Source organism: Barbus barbus, assembly GCF_936440315.1.
Source record: "Barbus barbus genome assembly, chromosome: 25".
Lineage (NCBI taxonomy): Eukaryota > Metazoa > Chordata > Actinopteri > Cypriniformes > Cyprinidae > Barbus > Barbus barbus.
In genome coordinates, this window is record NC_136753.1 from 5,854,254 (window position 1) to 5,871,045 (window position 16,792).

Sequence of the window (16,792 nt, forward strand, 5' to 3'; positions counted from 1 at the left end):
GACTGTATTCAAGAGTGTTTAAGCAGCCTTGTCCTCATTTATGTGTGAGTGAGAGTGTGAAATAGCATCTGCCCTCTAGCAGGAGCTGGGGAAAGTAAGTTCTCACAGTAAATTTAACATGCCATGTTCAGCATCAAACTCTTCCACTCAGGTTTAATAGTTTATGCAGTCTGCAGACGAGAGCGAGCAAGAGCAATAAAATGCAGACATAAGCAGTGTAAAGACCTTTTTAGGCCTCATACAGACTCAACAGATGTACTGCACAGTAGTGTGTGTGTGTGTGTGTGTGTGTGAGCATGCATTTGTTTGTGTGTAAGCAAGTGCATATTGCACATCTGTGAGCATGCAGCTTGTGTGTATACTGTATGTGTTTCTGCTGTCTATGTGTGTTTAAGTGTGATCTTTTCCCCACTGGCTGTCTCAGTGCCCAGCTGTCAGCTATGGGATTACAGAGCGGGCAGATTACACCATTAATGAATCTAAACAGAAGGAGACGTGCCAACAGCTGGGCCTCCCTGCCCCCCACTCGACCTACTATGGCCTACTACTATATTTTCCATGAAGCCCGTATTATTCTTAATACTGTTATCTTTCATTCAGTGTTTACAGAATGCATGTGTCCCCAGTGATCCTTATACAAAACGTAGAAAGCAGCAATGTTGGTAGCACGCCCACACAGCATTCTGTTTATATATATATTTACCAAGAACAGAACTGTTGTTGCAGTGTGTTTGTGTTATAGTTGCACACATTTGAATTCAATGCTGTAGTACATACAATGTTTAAACTAAAATTGTCATATATTATCTATAAAAGAACAGTGTCTATTTACACTAAGTGCAATTAGCCCACCTTATTGGCAAGGGCTATTTACACCAATTCTGTCAAGTACTGTCTGGTTGAGCCACACGTGATTACAGCAAAAAACTGTTTGCTAACAAGAACTGTGGTGAAGGGAGTATAAATTTGGATTTAGCTTTTGATGTCAACGATTAAAGTCAGAATCTGCCTTTTTAAATCTGCCATTCTTCTCCCTTTTCCCATCACATATCAGTTTGTAGAGACTTCTTTTTCTAAATAAAAGTGAAATAACAGAATTGAATAGGTCTATAATTGAAATTGGATGTGGTGTCTTTCAGCAGCACTTCGCAGCTCATATAATTACCATGCTAAAAACCGTGCCTCTGTTCCAGGACATTTGCTGCAGGTTTAGTATGGTTAGGGGTAGGTGTAGTGTTGAGCTTTAAGACATCAAATCAAAGAATAAAATGCAAAGTTCTGTCATGAAACTCTAGATGGCACAGGCCAAAAGGTTCTAACTAAATCTGATATAATTACACCATCAATCACATGGCGCAGGTGATTGGTTTCTTTTCACATCAGCAGCCAATGAGCTTGCTGCTCAGCATTCAAATACTTGGCTAGTGCTCGTTGTAGCAGTTGCAGTGGGCTTCAGAAACCCTCCGCCTCCCCCAGCTCCACCTGTATAGATCTGTTAATTTCATGTATGGGGGGTTATTTCATGTACTGCAGGTTACATGTGCAGCAGCAGCATTTCCTACATGCTCACAGCAGTATATCTCTGGATGTATTGGCAGTAGTAAGTCTCGGTATTTGCTCTGCCGCAGCAGCAGCATAGCCAATCGATTCCGCCAAGACTAAATGCATTAACATTGCCATGTATATTACCATGCTAATGTCATGACAGAACTGGTGGGACATCGTTTCAAACAAAATCAGGCCAGACAAAGTTCACTTGGAGTTCATTTGGAAGTTCGAAACAGCTGGCAAACGTTCTGGAAACGCTTGCTCTGGTTGTAAACACCTTAAAACTACCATTGGTCTTTGGTGATTATATAATAAGTAGGTGTGCTCTGGGGCTCTTTGACATGGAAATCTCCTCTGGTCCATTTTTTCTGTTCAGTCTGTCAAGGTCAGACGTCAGCAAGTAAAACATGAACACACTGGAGAGCTCCTTTATAGTGGAAATTAATGTTGTAGTTCTTATTAAAAGCGACATTGACACTTTTTCATGTTTAATAGGCTACTGTAAAGCTGCAATCTATGATATCACATCCTCTATAAATGGGATGTGACTTGACTGCAAACATATGCACATCACTATAATCAGATGTTTTCTTAACTGATGTTTTCTCACTGTTGTCATTTTTGCTTCGTGTTTATTTTGTTTTTGAGAGGAAAGTGCGCAGCATATATTTTAAGTACATATTCATCTAAATGCGCTTCCAGCAGCGTGTGTGGCATCAGGATGTTTGCTAACAGTATACCTTTCTTCTTCTTTTTATTCCTAAAAACAAAACACGAAAATAACTTTGCCGTAAGTTTATTGTGGCCTTTAGGAATAGGGACAAGTAAGGTCCCAAGGAGGCTACATCCATTTATTATTTTAATAAACATACACTTAATATGTTATTATTGTATAATGTTTTATTATGTGTTCACTTAGTGTAAATAGGATCTAACTCTATTTGCACCTGCCTTAAAAGAAAGAGCCCATGTTTTTTTTAGCATTCGTGTACATGTATTACACATATAATAACTTAATGGGATACTTTACCCAAAATGAAAGGTTTGAGATCATTTACTCACCCTCATGTAATTAAAAGATTGGTATCATTTCAAATATGACACACCAAGACATGTCACATCATTTTTAAAGGGATAGTTCACCTAAAAATGAAAATTCTGTCATTAATTACTCACCTTCATGTCATTCCAAACCCATAAGATCATTGTTGATGATGTCATATGGACTATTTTAACGATGTTCTTACTACCTTTCTGGGCCTTGAACGTGGTAGTTGCGTTGCTGTATATACAGGGTCAGAATGCTCTCGGATTTCATCAAGAATATCTTAATTTATGTTCTGAAGATGAACAAAGGTCTTACAGGTTTGGTTTGTTTATTGTATTGAAAAGAGCAGCAAGAACATGATCTCTAGCATCTCATTTTGCACTAAACAGCTGGGTTTAGATGAACAACATGAGGTTGATTAAATGATGAACTTTTCCTTTCAGAATCATTTGAAAGACACTTCTCAGTTCTCATTCACTCTTCTGAAAATTTGAGCAGGCGCGGTTCCTTCTTTGTCTATGGTGGTGACAGCCCTGAGTCTATATATAACTTTTATATCCCTTTCTTTCTCTCCTTTTTTTCCTTCTCTCTCAGTTCCGTCTTTCTCATCAGGATCTCTTAGGAATGATGGAATAAAAGCGGCTGATGTTCTAACAGTTTTAAGAGAGAAGGTTGCCTTTGTCTCAGGTGGGAAATGTTTAATTGCATTGTAAACACACACACACACTCATTCACTGTGGAACAGCTTTGTCTTAGCACCCTCTTAAGCACGCACCCACACAGGCTCATGGGTATTACCGTAATTAGGGCCATTGAAGTGCTTTGAGTAGTAAAATTAGTAATAAATCGTTCCTCTTCTTTTCAGGAGGAAGAGACAAGAGAGGGGGACCCATCCTTACATTCCCTGCACGAAGTAATCATGACAGAATAAAACAAGAAGACTTGCGGAAACTGGTGACCTACCTCTCTACTGTGCCCAGGTTATAAAATTCCAACATTTATTTGGAACACCTCACTTAAAATGTGCCTGAAAGATTTCCCTGAAGAAAAGTGTCTCGAGAAAGCAGTTTCTGGGACATCCACTCAGTAAACAGCATAAAAGGCCAGCTTATTTAGCCCTCAAAAATCTTATCAAAACAGTTGAAATTGCTTACAGCACCTCTACAATTTATTATTATTATAATTGCTAAAGTCTGAGATATAAAGGGTGAGATATGGATGCATAAAGCCTTTGATTAGAGCATCTATTTGATCTTTAGGGCATTCTGATGCAATGTGATGCAACTCTAAAAAATATATAGCTTCACTGATGCAGAACTGTGCACGTTTAAGCAATTGTTCAGAAGATACCGTATGCATAATTTTTATTAACATTTCCTTGGACGGCTTTAATTTGTTGGTCTTCCTCTAACTTTCTCAATCTCTTTATCCCGTGCAGTGAGGATGTAAGTAAACGAGGGTTTACAGTGATCGTAGACATGCGTGGCTCGAAGTGGGATCTAATCAAGCCATTGCTGAAGACGCTACAGGAGTCGTTTCCAGCTGAGATCTGCGTCGCTCTCATTATCAAACCAGACAACTTCTGGCAGAAGCAGAAGACCAACTTTGGCAGTGCCAAGTTCACCTTTGAGGTATACAAATGGAATTTTGTCTAATAAGAAAGCCACATAAACTTTCATATCGATTTTATCAAAACAAGTAATGATCCAAAAACTGACATAAATGAAACGTTTTGCCAGTGCAAAGCTGTGTGTCTGTTCTTGCAAAAATATTTTTTTAACTGTGGCATATCTCTTTTATGGTCACTAAGGCGACTATAGTAACATAGAACATAGAAGTAGCATTTCCTATTATTACAAATGTTGAAAACGCTTAATATTTTAAACTGTTTAATATTTATATATATTCAGAATTATTTGATGAATAGGAAGTTCAAAAGAACAGATTTTTTTAAATGTAAAAATCTTTTCTGTAATGTAATGTAAAAAATCTTTGCTCAATCAACTGAATGCATCCTTGCTGAATAAAAGCATTAATTTCTTTAAAAATATTGACGTCAAAAATGTGAACTGTAGTGTATAAATATTTGTTATATTCCTTATTATATTAAAAACTTGGTTATAATTTGGTCATCATTCTGCAGCAATCAAACTATATTTTTTTATAATGACCGCTAAACTGTATGACTGACCACTGTCATTCCTCTGCTTATTTCATGTTTCATATCACTCCATAATCCCTTTATTAGTTATTTCATGTTCTTATTATTGAACGTATCACAATTAATCACATCAGTATTTGATGAGAACCATCCCACAAAGATAATTAGACAGACAAAAAACTGAACCCAATATATTGTTTATTATTTATTTCCTTATCATTAAAATCCTACCACTGATCTACAGTTCACAGCAATGCATTTAGCAGATTTAGATATAGGCGTGATACATACGGCACCCATAATTTTCATTTATTCATTTGTAAATACATTTTACAATGTGCAGTCGCTCATTATAACAAAATAAACCTCTCTGAGCCAATGTCCTGATCACTCTCTCTGGTTGCAAAAGTGACCAAAGGACTATATACACAGGTATTCCTTATGTATATATGATTTGGTACATCAGTGGTTGTTCTTTTTTTCGTTTAGACCAGTATGGTTTCAGTGGAAGGTCTGACTAAGTTGGTGGACCCGTCTCAGCTGACTGGAGATCTGGAAGGGACCCTGGAGTACAACCATGTGGAATGGACTGAGCTCCGTGTTTCCCTTGAGGAGTTCACTGGAGGCGCTCTGCACCTCCTCTCCCGGCTGGAGGAGCTGCAAGAGGTGCTTTCTCGCCAGGAGCTGGCCACAAACGCAGAGGAAGCACGGAAACTCCTGGAGGAGCACGCTCGACTGAGGAAGACTATGACGAAGGCACCGGTGGATGAGTTAGACCATGAAGGACAGCGGCTCCTTCAGAAGATCAGGGATGGGGGAGACGGAAGGCTCTCTGGTGGGGCAGACTTCCAGAGTTTAGTACCTAAGATTTCTGCTCTATTGGATAAACTTCAAGTTACACGGCAGCACCTTCTACAGGCCTGGCACAACCGCAAACAGCAGCTGGACCAGTGTTTTCAGTTACGGCTGTACGAGCAGGATGCAGAAAAGGTTAGAGGACAGAATAAAAGTGTGAAATATGGAGAAGAGTAAACAACAAAGGAAGAACAAACTATCAGGAATGAAAAAAGAGCAAATATGAAAATTATTAGAGCAAATATAATCATAAAGCAAGAATTGTAAAGGTGTATTTTAATACATTTTTAATTACTATTATCGTTATTATTAAGGTATTTAAATACTATTATTTTTATTCAATTATAAACTTAATAATAATAATTTTAAATATAATAATATTCAATAATAATGTAATAATATAATTTCATATTTAATATTATTATTTTTATTTAATACAAACATATTTTAAATATTTTAATATTATACTGTAGTAATAATACTATTGTACTGTAAAATAATATAAAATATATAAAAAACATGAAATAAAAATTCACAAAATAAAAATTCATTCTAATGACTTTTTATGGCAACATTTTATTAATGAATTCCCTATTTTTAGTTCGATTGTGGCAGTAAAATTGTTTTAATGTAGTTAAACTGCAGCAAGCTAAAGATACACACTTGCATTTACATTTATAGTATATTGCACAAGTAAACACTACTCACATTTTTAAAAAGCTACTTTTAGCATGACTCGATGAAAGAAAAATCATGTAATGGTAGTAGAGTACTGTGGGTGAAGGTCATGTGAAAGTGTAAATAATGAATGATAATAGCATGTTCACTGTACTCCCTTCTGTGGCCTGATGTCTGCGGGAAGCCGTTTAAACCCAAACGGAGAGGCAGTCTCACACTCCCCGGTCCTGCTGACTGAGCCCATCTGTGCTCCACCAGAGCCAGAACACTAAGGGCTATTGCTTGTACATCAGCCAAAGAGAAAATCTGTGTATATTATAGGTTCACGTGTAGATCACTAGAACACTAACAGGGAGTTAAATCACCCAAAACCCTAGAATGACTGTTAAGCAAATTTTGCCTGGGCCTTTGTAAATATTTATGTACAAATGTGAATCTTGATTGGTCCAGTATGGTAATCTACAGCCTGTGGTCATCGTTTGCTTTTTAAGTCTGGGTGTAAACTCATTGGAAGGGTGTTCTGAGACCAAACTGTCTGTGAGTGCAGCATTTTTCTCTCCGTTTCTCTCTCTCTCTGTAGATGTTTGAATGGATCGGACACAATAAAGAGCTGTTCCTGCAGACCCACACAGACATTGGCGTGAGCTACCAGCATGCAACAGATCTACAGACCCAGCATGACCACTTTGCTATGAACTCTATGGTACAACGGAGGAATTCTTCAAGAAAACACCCTAGATACACTCACACTGGACAAAATTGAACAGCTTTTGTGTCTTCTTGTTGCTAATTTAATGGGATTATCTTCTGCCATTGTGTTTCTCTCTTTTCAGAATGCGTATGTCAATATCTCGCGTATTGTCTCGGTGGCGACACGGCTCTGTGAGGCGGGTCATTATGCTGCCGCTCAGATACAGCAGATCTCTGGTCAGCTGGATCAGGACTGGAAGAGCTTTGCCTCAGCGCTGGAGGAGCGTAGTGCCATCTTGGCCATGTCCTCTGTGTTCCACCAGAAATCTGAACAGGTAGCCTAATTTATTTATTTTTTTGACACAAAATATTTTGTGAAGCCCATGAAGCTTGCCCATTTTATTCCAATTTTTGATGTTGAGCTTTGATTGTTTCAAAAGAGCCATGTTTTGCACATTTATAATATCTTATTTTTTATCTTTCCTGTTAATTTTACTTCAATACAAATCTATTGAAAACTATTGCATTATATTTGGAGACTTTGTCATGAGTGACATTTCCACTATATCTGATTGTTTTTTGTCCATTATCACCTTTTATTTTGAAACGTGTAATGATGATTTTGAACCTGCCATTTTTGCTGGTTATTTTTAATAGGGAGGGAGCTATTTGAAAATTAAAAATAATATAAAATTGTGTCTATGGGTTCTGTTTCATTAATTGGAAAGATTTCAGTTTAAAAGTAAGGTTTTTAAATGTAATGGTGGTCATTTTAATTTAATTTAATTTTTAATTAATATTATTTGAATTGATATATATTTAATTTATATTTATATAAATGATCATTTTGATATGTGTATTATTCATAATTTATTTTATTTTTTATTATTTTGTTTTATTTTACAGTATATGTAGTAGTGCAAAAAATGATGATTATGATTCTTTATTAACAATGTCAAGTCAACAATCAGTCTGAAGAAATTTGGCCTCAGTTTAATTTGATTAAGATTGATTCAGTTATTTTGGTATGTTTCATTACAATTTATATTGAAATATTTTAATCAGTGTGTATGAAAGAACGCATTAAATTTTCATGGCCAGATTGGTGCATTGTGATGCATCATTTCAATTTTACACCCCCAGTGTAATTATTTTACCCTGAGTATTTCTATGCTGTCAAGCTGTTTTGGGAGGTAACCTAAAAAAGTGCTTCATGTGGTTCTACTTAAGTGAAAAATATGATTTGTTATAGCTGATTCATACTATGACGGCATTAGATTACCAAGAAAAGCAATTATTTAATCAAATTTAGCACCTCACTATAACAGCTGCCTGTTACCACTGTTTACTTACTGATGTTTTATTTTCCAACTACTTTGGTTCATTTCAATTCATTTGATCCATTTTTTTTATAATTCTGAATTTCCTTTATATGCAACTGTACTTTAAGCTCCCCTGTCAGTTTCCGTCTGTTTCTTCATTAATAACTCCTTTGTCTAAATGTGCACACATAGCTTCTTCATGTCTTTGATTTATGACCCCAATTTGTATGATCCTCAACAACTCTGTTTAATTATGTCTGAGCTTGTTTTTAATGAGTGTGTACAACTGTGCACCTCTGTCCTCTCTGGTTTTATTACATGGACTTCTTATGCTGTAAAGTTTAAAAGGGTGTTCTCTCTGTTAGTTTCTGACCAGCATGGAGGGATGGGTGAAGTCATGCGGTGAGGGCGGCTTGCCGACAGTGACGCAAGAACTTGACATGGCCATTCACAACCACCAGAATCTGTACGAGCAGGTCACCACAGCATATACAGAGGTGAGCATTTGAGGAGCTGCTCTATTTTGTACCCTTTTTAACATGAAATGTAGCCTACAAAGCTTTGTGTTGGAGATTTGGAGAAATCACTTGTTCACTAGTGGATCCTCTGCAGTGAATGGGTGCCGTCAGAATGAGAATCCAAACAGCTGATAAAAACATCACAATAATACACAAGTAATCCACACCATTCCAGTCCATCGATTAATGTCTTGTGAAGTGAAATGCTGCATGTTTGTAAGAAACAAATTTATCATTAATGTGTTTCAACATTAAACCGTAACTTCAAACCTTGCAGATGCACAATTATTCACTAATAACGTGAGAGTAAATTTTCAACAAATTACATTTTTTTGGTGAACTATTCCTTTAAAGCACTTGCCCTTTTAGTTAACAAACAAATGACTGTCATGTACCTAAATATGATTTTCATTTACAATAAACAATACTTCAAAAATGGAATTTTATTTTATACTTAGTATTATATTCCTTCTGGTTCTTGACTAATTTTGAGTCAGATATGACCAATTAAATGAGTTGTTAACCAGAGACTCGCTCCTAATGATTCATTGAATCAGTGAATTGACTCAAGAACAGCTGCAGCTGGATCAGTCCCATTCACAAATGAATCGCAATAAGTGAAAAAATTCTACAGATTCATTGAAAAGAATCAAAAGAATCATTTGTTCAAGAACTGAACGTGTGTCTCAGAGGATGTCTCGATTTCTTTAGTTCGAAATAATGAGAAATAATATGTTTTTGTGAAATGAGTGTAAAAAGGCCCATTCACACCACGATAACTATAAAGATAACTATAATGTTAACCAACAGATGATAATGTTCTGTTTATTATAAGCACACTCTGCAGTTTCTGTATGTTATCTGCTACTTTAAATACTCAAGTGGATTCTGATTGGCTGTCACTGTATCATTCATCAGCTGAAAATAATTACAAAATTTGGTATCTCTGTGTCATTATAGATGTGGTCGTGGTGTGAACTTCCCTATTCTCATATAATTAGAATGATTATTATCTTTGTGATTATCATTATAGTTATTGTCCTTGGTGTGAATGAGCCTTTAAAAAGAAAGATACTATGCTTAGACCTATATACTATGTTTATAATGTAGTAATTGGTACTCTAAAACACAGTTACGTGAAGTAACAAAGTACAGAGTAAAAATACATTGTTACAGTGTCCACCTTATATTTCTGATAGGTCAGTCAGAAAGGAAAGACACTACTGGATGTGTTGCAGAGGCCTCAGCCTCCGGCTGACTCTGGGTCTCTGACGGCAGGGGCCGACTACAGTCAGGCGGTGAGAGGGGTTCTGGAGGTGGTCCATGAGGTGGTTCATCAGTATCGCAGACTAGAGGGTCTCCTGCAACACCGCAAGCTCCGGCTGCACCAGAGACTTCAGCTGTGTGTGTTTCAACAAGATGTGCAGCAGGTAAATAAATACATTATGTAAATCATGTATAGAACCACTCAGATATGCATGCAATGCACAAACATGCAACCCTGCATGCACTATAGCCACAGAATTCAGCATCTGAGGAATGTGACCCCAGCCTCTCAACCTTTCAGCAGCTGTTTTTAGATCTTTGCGTGTAACGATGTTTCTCCTACGGCAGAACAAAGATCAAGCGCAGAGAGCATTAAAGGAAGTGACAAGGAAATGACATAGACTCTGACTCATAGAGTTGACTGAAATTGCCTCAGTGTCCTCGAGGGACAGTAGTATTGTGCTTGGCCTCTAGTCAGTACCTCCAACAATACACTCTACTTCCTGAGGCCGTCGCCTTCAGGGGCTTTTTGTTGTACCTTCACCGGTTCTCTGTCAGAACTGTGTTATTTCTTTGATGTGACTGGATCCTTTCCAGGGCCTCTTTAGACAGAAACGAGGCCTACTCGAGCACTGTATTTGTGCAGTGAACTAAAGAACTTTGACTTCTAACTGACAAAGTTTGTTGGACCTTCAAAAATCCCCTGAGCCTCTTTCTAACTGTTTAAGCTCTGACTTGCTCTTAGGATGCTTCAAATGTTTTATATAGGAAAGAAACATCACAAATTACAAACACACTTTAGCATACTGTTAAAAAGTACTTGTAATGTTGTAATGTAATGTTTTTGGACACTTAATTGCATGTTATTTGAAAATGAAATGAAATCAATGAAAATGTGTTGCAGTTTAAATTTATATTAAATGCAATTAGTTGAATTTAAGAGTGTTTTTTGACATAAATTTGACATAAATTAGACTCTGTTCATCCAAAAATAAAAATGATGTCATAATTTACTTTCCCTTAAGCTGTTCCAAACCTGAATGAGTTTCTTTCTTCTGCTGAACACAAAAGAAGATATTTTGATATCAGTTGCTGCATGGTCCCCACTGACTTCCATATTTCCAACATTATTCAAAATAACTTATTTTATGTTCCGCTGAAGAAAGAAACTCATACAATTTTGGAACAACTTGAGGGTGAGTAAATTATGACAGAATTTTCATTTTTGAGTGAACTATACCTTTAGGTACATCTTGATATATCATAATTACTTTTATTGTCTTTGAAATCTGATTAAAACATTTAAATATATTTATAATTGCACATTTTAGTGATGAACATGCAGTTTATTACATTTAAAATGCATTAACTTTATATTGACTAAAACATTTAATTTGCCTATATTACTAAGGGTACTTTTTACATGTGTGTGTGTGTGTGTGTGTGTGTGTGTGTATATGTAATATAATACAAATAAGCACACTTCTTTTCACAAGGGAAGATTTGGAGAGATCTTACTGTAAACTTTTAATCTGGAATATTCCTTTAAATTTGAAATGGACTATCCAGGGTTGATGTGTGTGTATGTATGTGTGTGTGCAGGTCTTGGACTGGATTGAAAACCATGGCGAGGCATTCCTCAGTAAACACACAGGAGTTGGCAAGTCTGTACACAGAGCAAGAGCACTACAAAAACGGCACGATGACTTCCAGGAGGTGGCACAGGTTGGAACCGAATGGGTTTATGTTGTGTTTGTGTGTGTATTTTTTGCTTGATGAGAGAGGAGCAAATGAGCAGTAGCAGTGATATCATTAATCATACTATTGAGTTTCCTGTTAATGTTCAAGGAAGATATTTTTAATGTACTTCTCTCTCTCACTCGCTTTCTCTCTCTTTCGCTCCAGAACACTTATACTAATGCGGATAAGCTTTTGGAGGCAGCGGAGCAGCTGGCTCAGACGGGAGAGTGTGATCCAGAAGAGATTTATGCAGCCGCCCATCACCTGGAGGTCAGGGTTCAGGAGTTTGTACGAAGGGTGGAGCAGAGGAAACTACTGCTGGATATCTCAGTATCTTTTCACACTCACACTAAAGAGGTATTGCACATACACACACACTAAACAGTTTTACCAGTTTTGACTGATCCCTGTTCATGCGTGAGAGATTTTGTTAGTAGCTCTTAACTCCACTTATTGACTGACAGCACAAATTAAAAACTAAAATGAATGGACAAAGACAACATAATGCAATTCTATTTAAACAACCTCTTATCAGACCAGTATTTCTCACTGTAAAGTAGAGAAATCCTTACAGCACTCTCGCAACATTCCAAAAAACGTCCTAGAACACTCTAGCAACACCCTAGCTACCCTCTCACAATGACCTAGAAACTACCCAGAACACATTAGCAACAGCCTATAAATGAATTAGCAACACCCTATCGACCCCCAAAGTGACACCCTGACAATTGCCTTACAACGACACAGCAATGCTCTAACAGCACTTTAGCAGCTGTTACCATATGGATCCATTCAGAATTACTAAACCACTGACCCTCAAACACACTTTTTAGCCAGCATACATTATAAAAAAACTCTTTATAATTATGGCAACTACACAAATATATTGAAATGTGTTAATGCAAAATATGTTCAGTGCAATCAGTGCACATCGGATTTGTTTGCATAATAACAGACTCGCACATGCCTAATGTATGACTCCTGTATGTTACTGTAATTGTCTTTACCTTGATTACCATCGTCATCCATCAAAACTTTACTAGCGCAACAATGGTTTGATTTATCCAGCTGAGAGATGTAGTTTGTGCATCATGCTTATACAGTGGTTGGGTGTTTTGAGCTGCTGTTCAGTCTGTATTTCACGCAGCGTGATGAGAAACTGCTTGGGCTGCTCTGAAACAGCTTAAGAGAGAGATCATGCTTTAAAGCAAATACACACTGAAATTAATAATTTACTAAAATCTGGATGCGAGTAACTATTCTCTCCACCATCTCTGATGATGTAATCAGCTGGGGGTTTTTCAGCATTAGCTGTTTTTAACTGACTGCTTGAATGCATTCGCTCACTGGATGCTTGGACTGAAAAGTTTCAGTTTGAAATGATCTGATCGCAAACAGTCTCTTGTTCAAAAAATCTGCTGATTTTCATTTTTAAAGTATTATTTCCGCAAGAATGTATCGATTTAATTTATAAATTTTTTACCACACTTTGAAAACCCCTGTCCTAGGAACTACCCAGAGCACATAGTAACACCCTAATAACCCCCGGAGTGCCCTAGTAACCACCTAGAACATCAATCAACTGCAACGGATGGCCTATCAGCGCCCTTGCAACCACATATCTGTCTGACTGTCTGTCTGTCCTGTCTGTCTGTAGTTATGGTCGTGGATGGAGGACTTGCAGAAGACTCTTGTGGAGCCGGTGGTGAACTCTGAGTCTGTGGATGCTGTTCAGGAGCTGATCAGACTGTTTCAGCAGCAGCAGAGCAGCACTCTGGATGCCACACTCAATGTCATCAAAGAAGGGGAAGAGCTCATTCAGCACCTGCGGTGAGGCTTACAGCTCGCTCCTCAAAATACCTGGGGGAGGGGGTGCTTGTTATACACTATCAAAATGATACTTGCAACAGCCTTGAAAATGTATCAAACTAGTGAAGAACAGGATTTAGATCCAAATCTGTTAACCACAAGGCCACAGCTCCAACCATTTTCACTTTGCAGATCAATTTTAATAATATTCTTTTCAGATTAGGTCTGAACAAGTCATTTCATGTTATGTCATGCTGATATACTGGTTCTGAATTAACGTGGCCTCTATTGATATTGATTTGCTCTTGGATGTGTTGGCGTGGGTTTGTGTTCGTTCAAACAGGGACTCAGCATTGGCCTGTAATAAGCTGCCTCATGCCAGCTCTGTGGCTCATATCGAAGGCGTTCTTCAGCAGTTGGATGAGGCTCAGGCTCATATGGAGGAGGTTTTCCACGAGCGTAGGATCAAACTGGACATCTTCCTGCAGCTCCGTATATTTGAACAGTACGCCTTGGAGGTGTGTGTGTTTGTGTGTGTTTGATGGCCTGAACCCAAGTCATTATCAGCATAACTTTATTTGAACAGAAGTGCTTCTGTGCTGTCTGCGTTTGCATATCTGCATGTTTGTGTATTATGTTTAATTGAATGTTTTGAGTAGCGTTGTTTGTTTTACTGTATACACTTTATCTCATAGTTCATCCCCAAATTCTGTCATCATCTGAGTGGCTTTCTTTCTTCTGTGGGACAGTAGATTTGAACTTTTGAAGAATATTCTTCCTACTCTTTTCAATATGATGAAAGTGAATTAAGACGAGGGCTGTCAAACTTTAAAAAAAAAACTGAATGTGAAATCTGAAAATGGTTCATATGACTTCATATGCACTGCATTTCAAGTCTTCTAAAGCCATACATGCTTTGTGTGATGGAAAAACCAGCATTTAGGTTTTTATCAGCTGATTATCCTCGCCTCCAGTGCAGTTATTTTACTATTATTTATATACTATTATTTATTAATATTAACATTTTGAATTTGCTTTTATTTTTATATTTTACAATTATTTTTCATTTTAATTTTAGTTAAAGTTTTAATCGTTTTTTTCATGTGCTTTTGTAATTTTTATTACTTTTTGAGTTTTTATATTTCTATTTAGCTTCAGTATATTTTTATTTCAATTTTAGTTTTAGTAATTATAGTACTTAACTTTGATTTTTATTTGTTTGATTTTATTTTATTTAGTTTTTTTTATTTTTTTAAAATCTGATAAAGAAAACTTTTTTTATATTTTTTTTTAGTTTTATTTACTGATAACAGCACTGCTCCATTGAGCTGTTTAACCTCTGTAACCAGATTGTTGAAGGAATGAGTTGAACTGGATCTGACTCAAAAGAATGATTTGTTCACAGATTGAGCATCATGGATGTCAAGACATCTGGCAATTAGTGACTTAAATTCTGGTTTCTGATCTCACACACCATGAATCATATTGCTTCAAACTACTTTTATGATACTTTAATGGTGTTTTTCGCATCCTTTTTCCATTATATTGAAAAGATTTAGTTTATTTTATTAATATGTGTGAAAACTGGTAATAAATGCATCTGTTTCATAGGTTATGGGTGAGCTGGATGCATGGAAACAGGATCTGATGCGACAGGCGACTGATTTCAACACAGAAGAACTCACATTGGCTGAACAGAGATTACTCAGACACACTGAGCGCAAACTCGCCATGAACAACATGACCTACGAGGTTATACAGCAGGGACAGGATCTTCACCAGTACATCATGGAGGTCCAGGCTTCAGGTGAGGAGCTGGTCGGAGATGTAGAGACAGAGTGAAAGACACAGGAAGAGAGCGAGAGAGAGTAATAGTTTCATTCTACAGTTTTAGGGTTCTGCTGAATCAGTGTGTTAATGATGTTGGTGTTTGTTGGCAGTTGTTGCTGTGTGGTTTCACTATTGGTGTTTGCTTTCATGCTTTGTTTTTCTGATGTTCATTTTGCATTTGTCGGGTCATGGAATATTTGAGCAGTGTGGCATAATTTCCTCCAATAGTATAATCAGGGTGCTTGATCAGAAGCAGGTTCCATGACAATGAGATACATTTTTATTAAGTTAATAAAATGATTACTGACTCATATGATTAGGAATGAATATATCAAATATATCAATATTTATGGATGTCTAGAGATAATGTAAAGACATTGCTGTGGCAGATTGTGGAAAACCGTTGAATAGACATCACAAAAAATGACTTAAGGAGTCAAGTCTATTATTTGTTTTATTTCCACATAATTAAACATAAGCCTATCGCAAGAATACAGTCCACAGCAATCCATATCTGTCTGCGGTAGACAAAAGGCCCTTCTAACACAGAACACGTTCTTCTGTGCCTTTCACAACGTCCATGTGTTTTGTTCTGTCTGTTCTCTATAAATGTGGATTACAGAGCCGCATCTACTGTGGATTTCCACAAACATGAATTTGGTGAAGCATGATGGCAGTGAAATCCCTTATACTGGGGTCTGTATATGACTAAGGGCAAAATATATTTTAGTATCATTTATATGCTATATAGTATTTTTTTTACTACTATAGTATTTATAATTATCTAAAATATATATTTAATTTATTCATTAATAAATACGTTTTTATTATCTATTTTATAATTTGAGTAATTTTGTTTTCTTTTGTCATTTTTCATAGTTTTAAAATATTTTTATTTGTTTAGCTTATATTTTAGTCTAAAAAAATGTCATATGATGAATTTAGATGTATTGGCAGACTGTTTATTGCAACTGGTGGCATGAATGCATTTACACTGCAATTACAATTGAATAAATAATGCCATGAGATTAATGGGTTTTAAAAAGGTTTGAGGTTAATGGGTTTTAAAAAGGTTTTCAAGGGGTGGTGATGGCGCAGTGGATAAGACACATGCCTTTGGTGTGAGAGACCCGGGTTCGAATCCACTGTGAGACACCAATGTGTCCCTGAGCAAGACACTTAACCCCTAGTTGCTCCAGAGGCGTGCGACCTCTGACATATATAGCAATTGTAAGTCGCTTTGGATAAAAGCGTCAGCTAAATGAATAAATGTAAATGTAAAGAAATAGTTCACCCAAAAATGAGAATTATTTCATCATCTACTCAC

The 16,792-nt window shown here is 36.8% G+C and overlaps 1 protein-coding gene across 2 annotated transcripts in view; it reads left to right on the forward strand.

Moving 5' to 3' along the window:
- The window catches only part of LOC306845429 (kalirin-like), an 85,162-nt gene that overhangs the window by 12,196 nt on the left and 56,174 nt on the right, over nt 1–16,792 (forward strand). For both annotated transcript variants that reach the window (XM_079378217.1, XM_079378218.1), the window contains exons 2-14: nt 3,191–3,283; nt 3,462–3,576; nt 4,035–4,227; nt 5,247–5,747; nt 6,871–6,993; nt 7,124–7,315; nt 8,668–8,799; nt 10,020–10,250; nt 11,689–11,811; nt 11,992–12,183; nt 13,484–13,656; nt 13,979–14,153; nt 15,247–15,442. In XM_079378217.1, the coding sequence (XP_079234343.1) occupies nt 3,191–3,283; nt 3,462–3,576; nt 4,035–4,227; nt 5,247–5,747; nt 6,871–6,993; nt 7,124–7,315; nt 8,668–8,799; nt 10,020–10,250; nt 11,689–11,811; nt 11,992–12,183; nt 13,484–13,656; nt 13,979–14,153; nt 15,247–15,442 (2,439 nt within the window). The remainder of the gene's footprint in view (nt 1–3,190; nt 3,284–3,461; nt 3,577–4,034; nt 4,228–5,246; nt 5,748–6,870; nt 6,994–7,123; nt 7,316–8,667; nt 8,800–10,019; nt 10,251–11,688; nt 11,812–11,991; nt 12,184–13,483; nt 13,657–13,978; nt 14,154–15,246; nt 15,443–16,792) is intronic.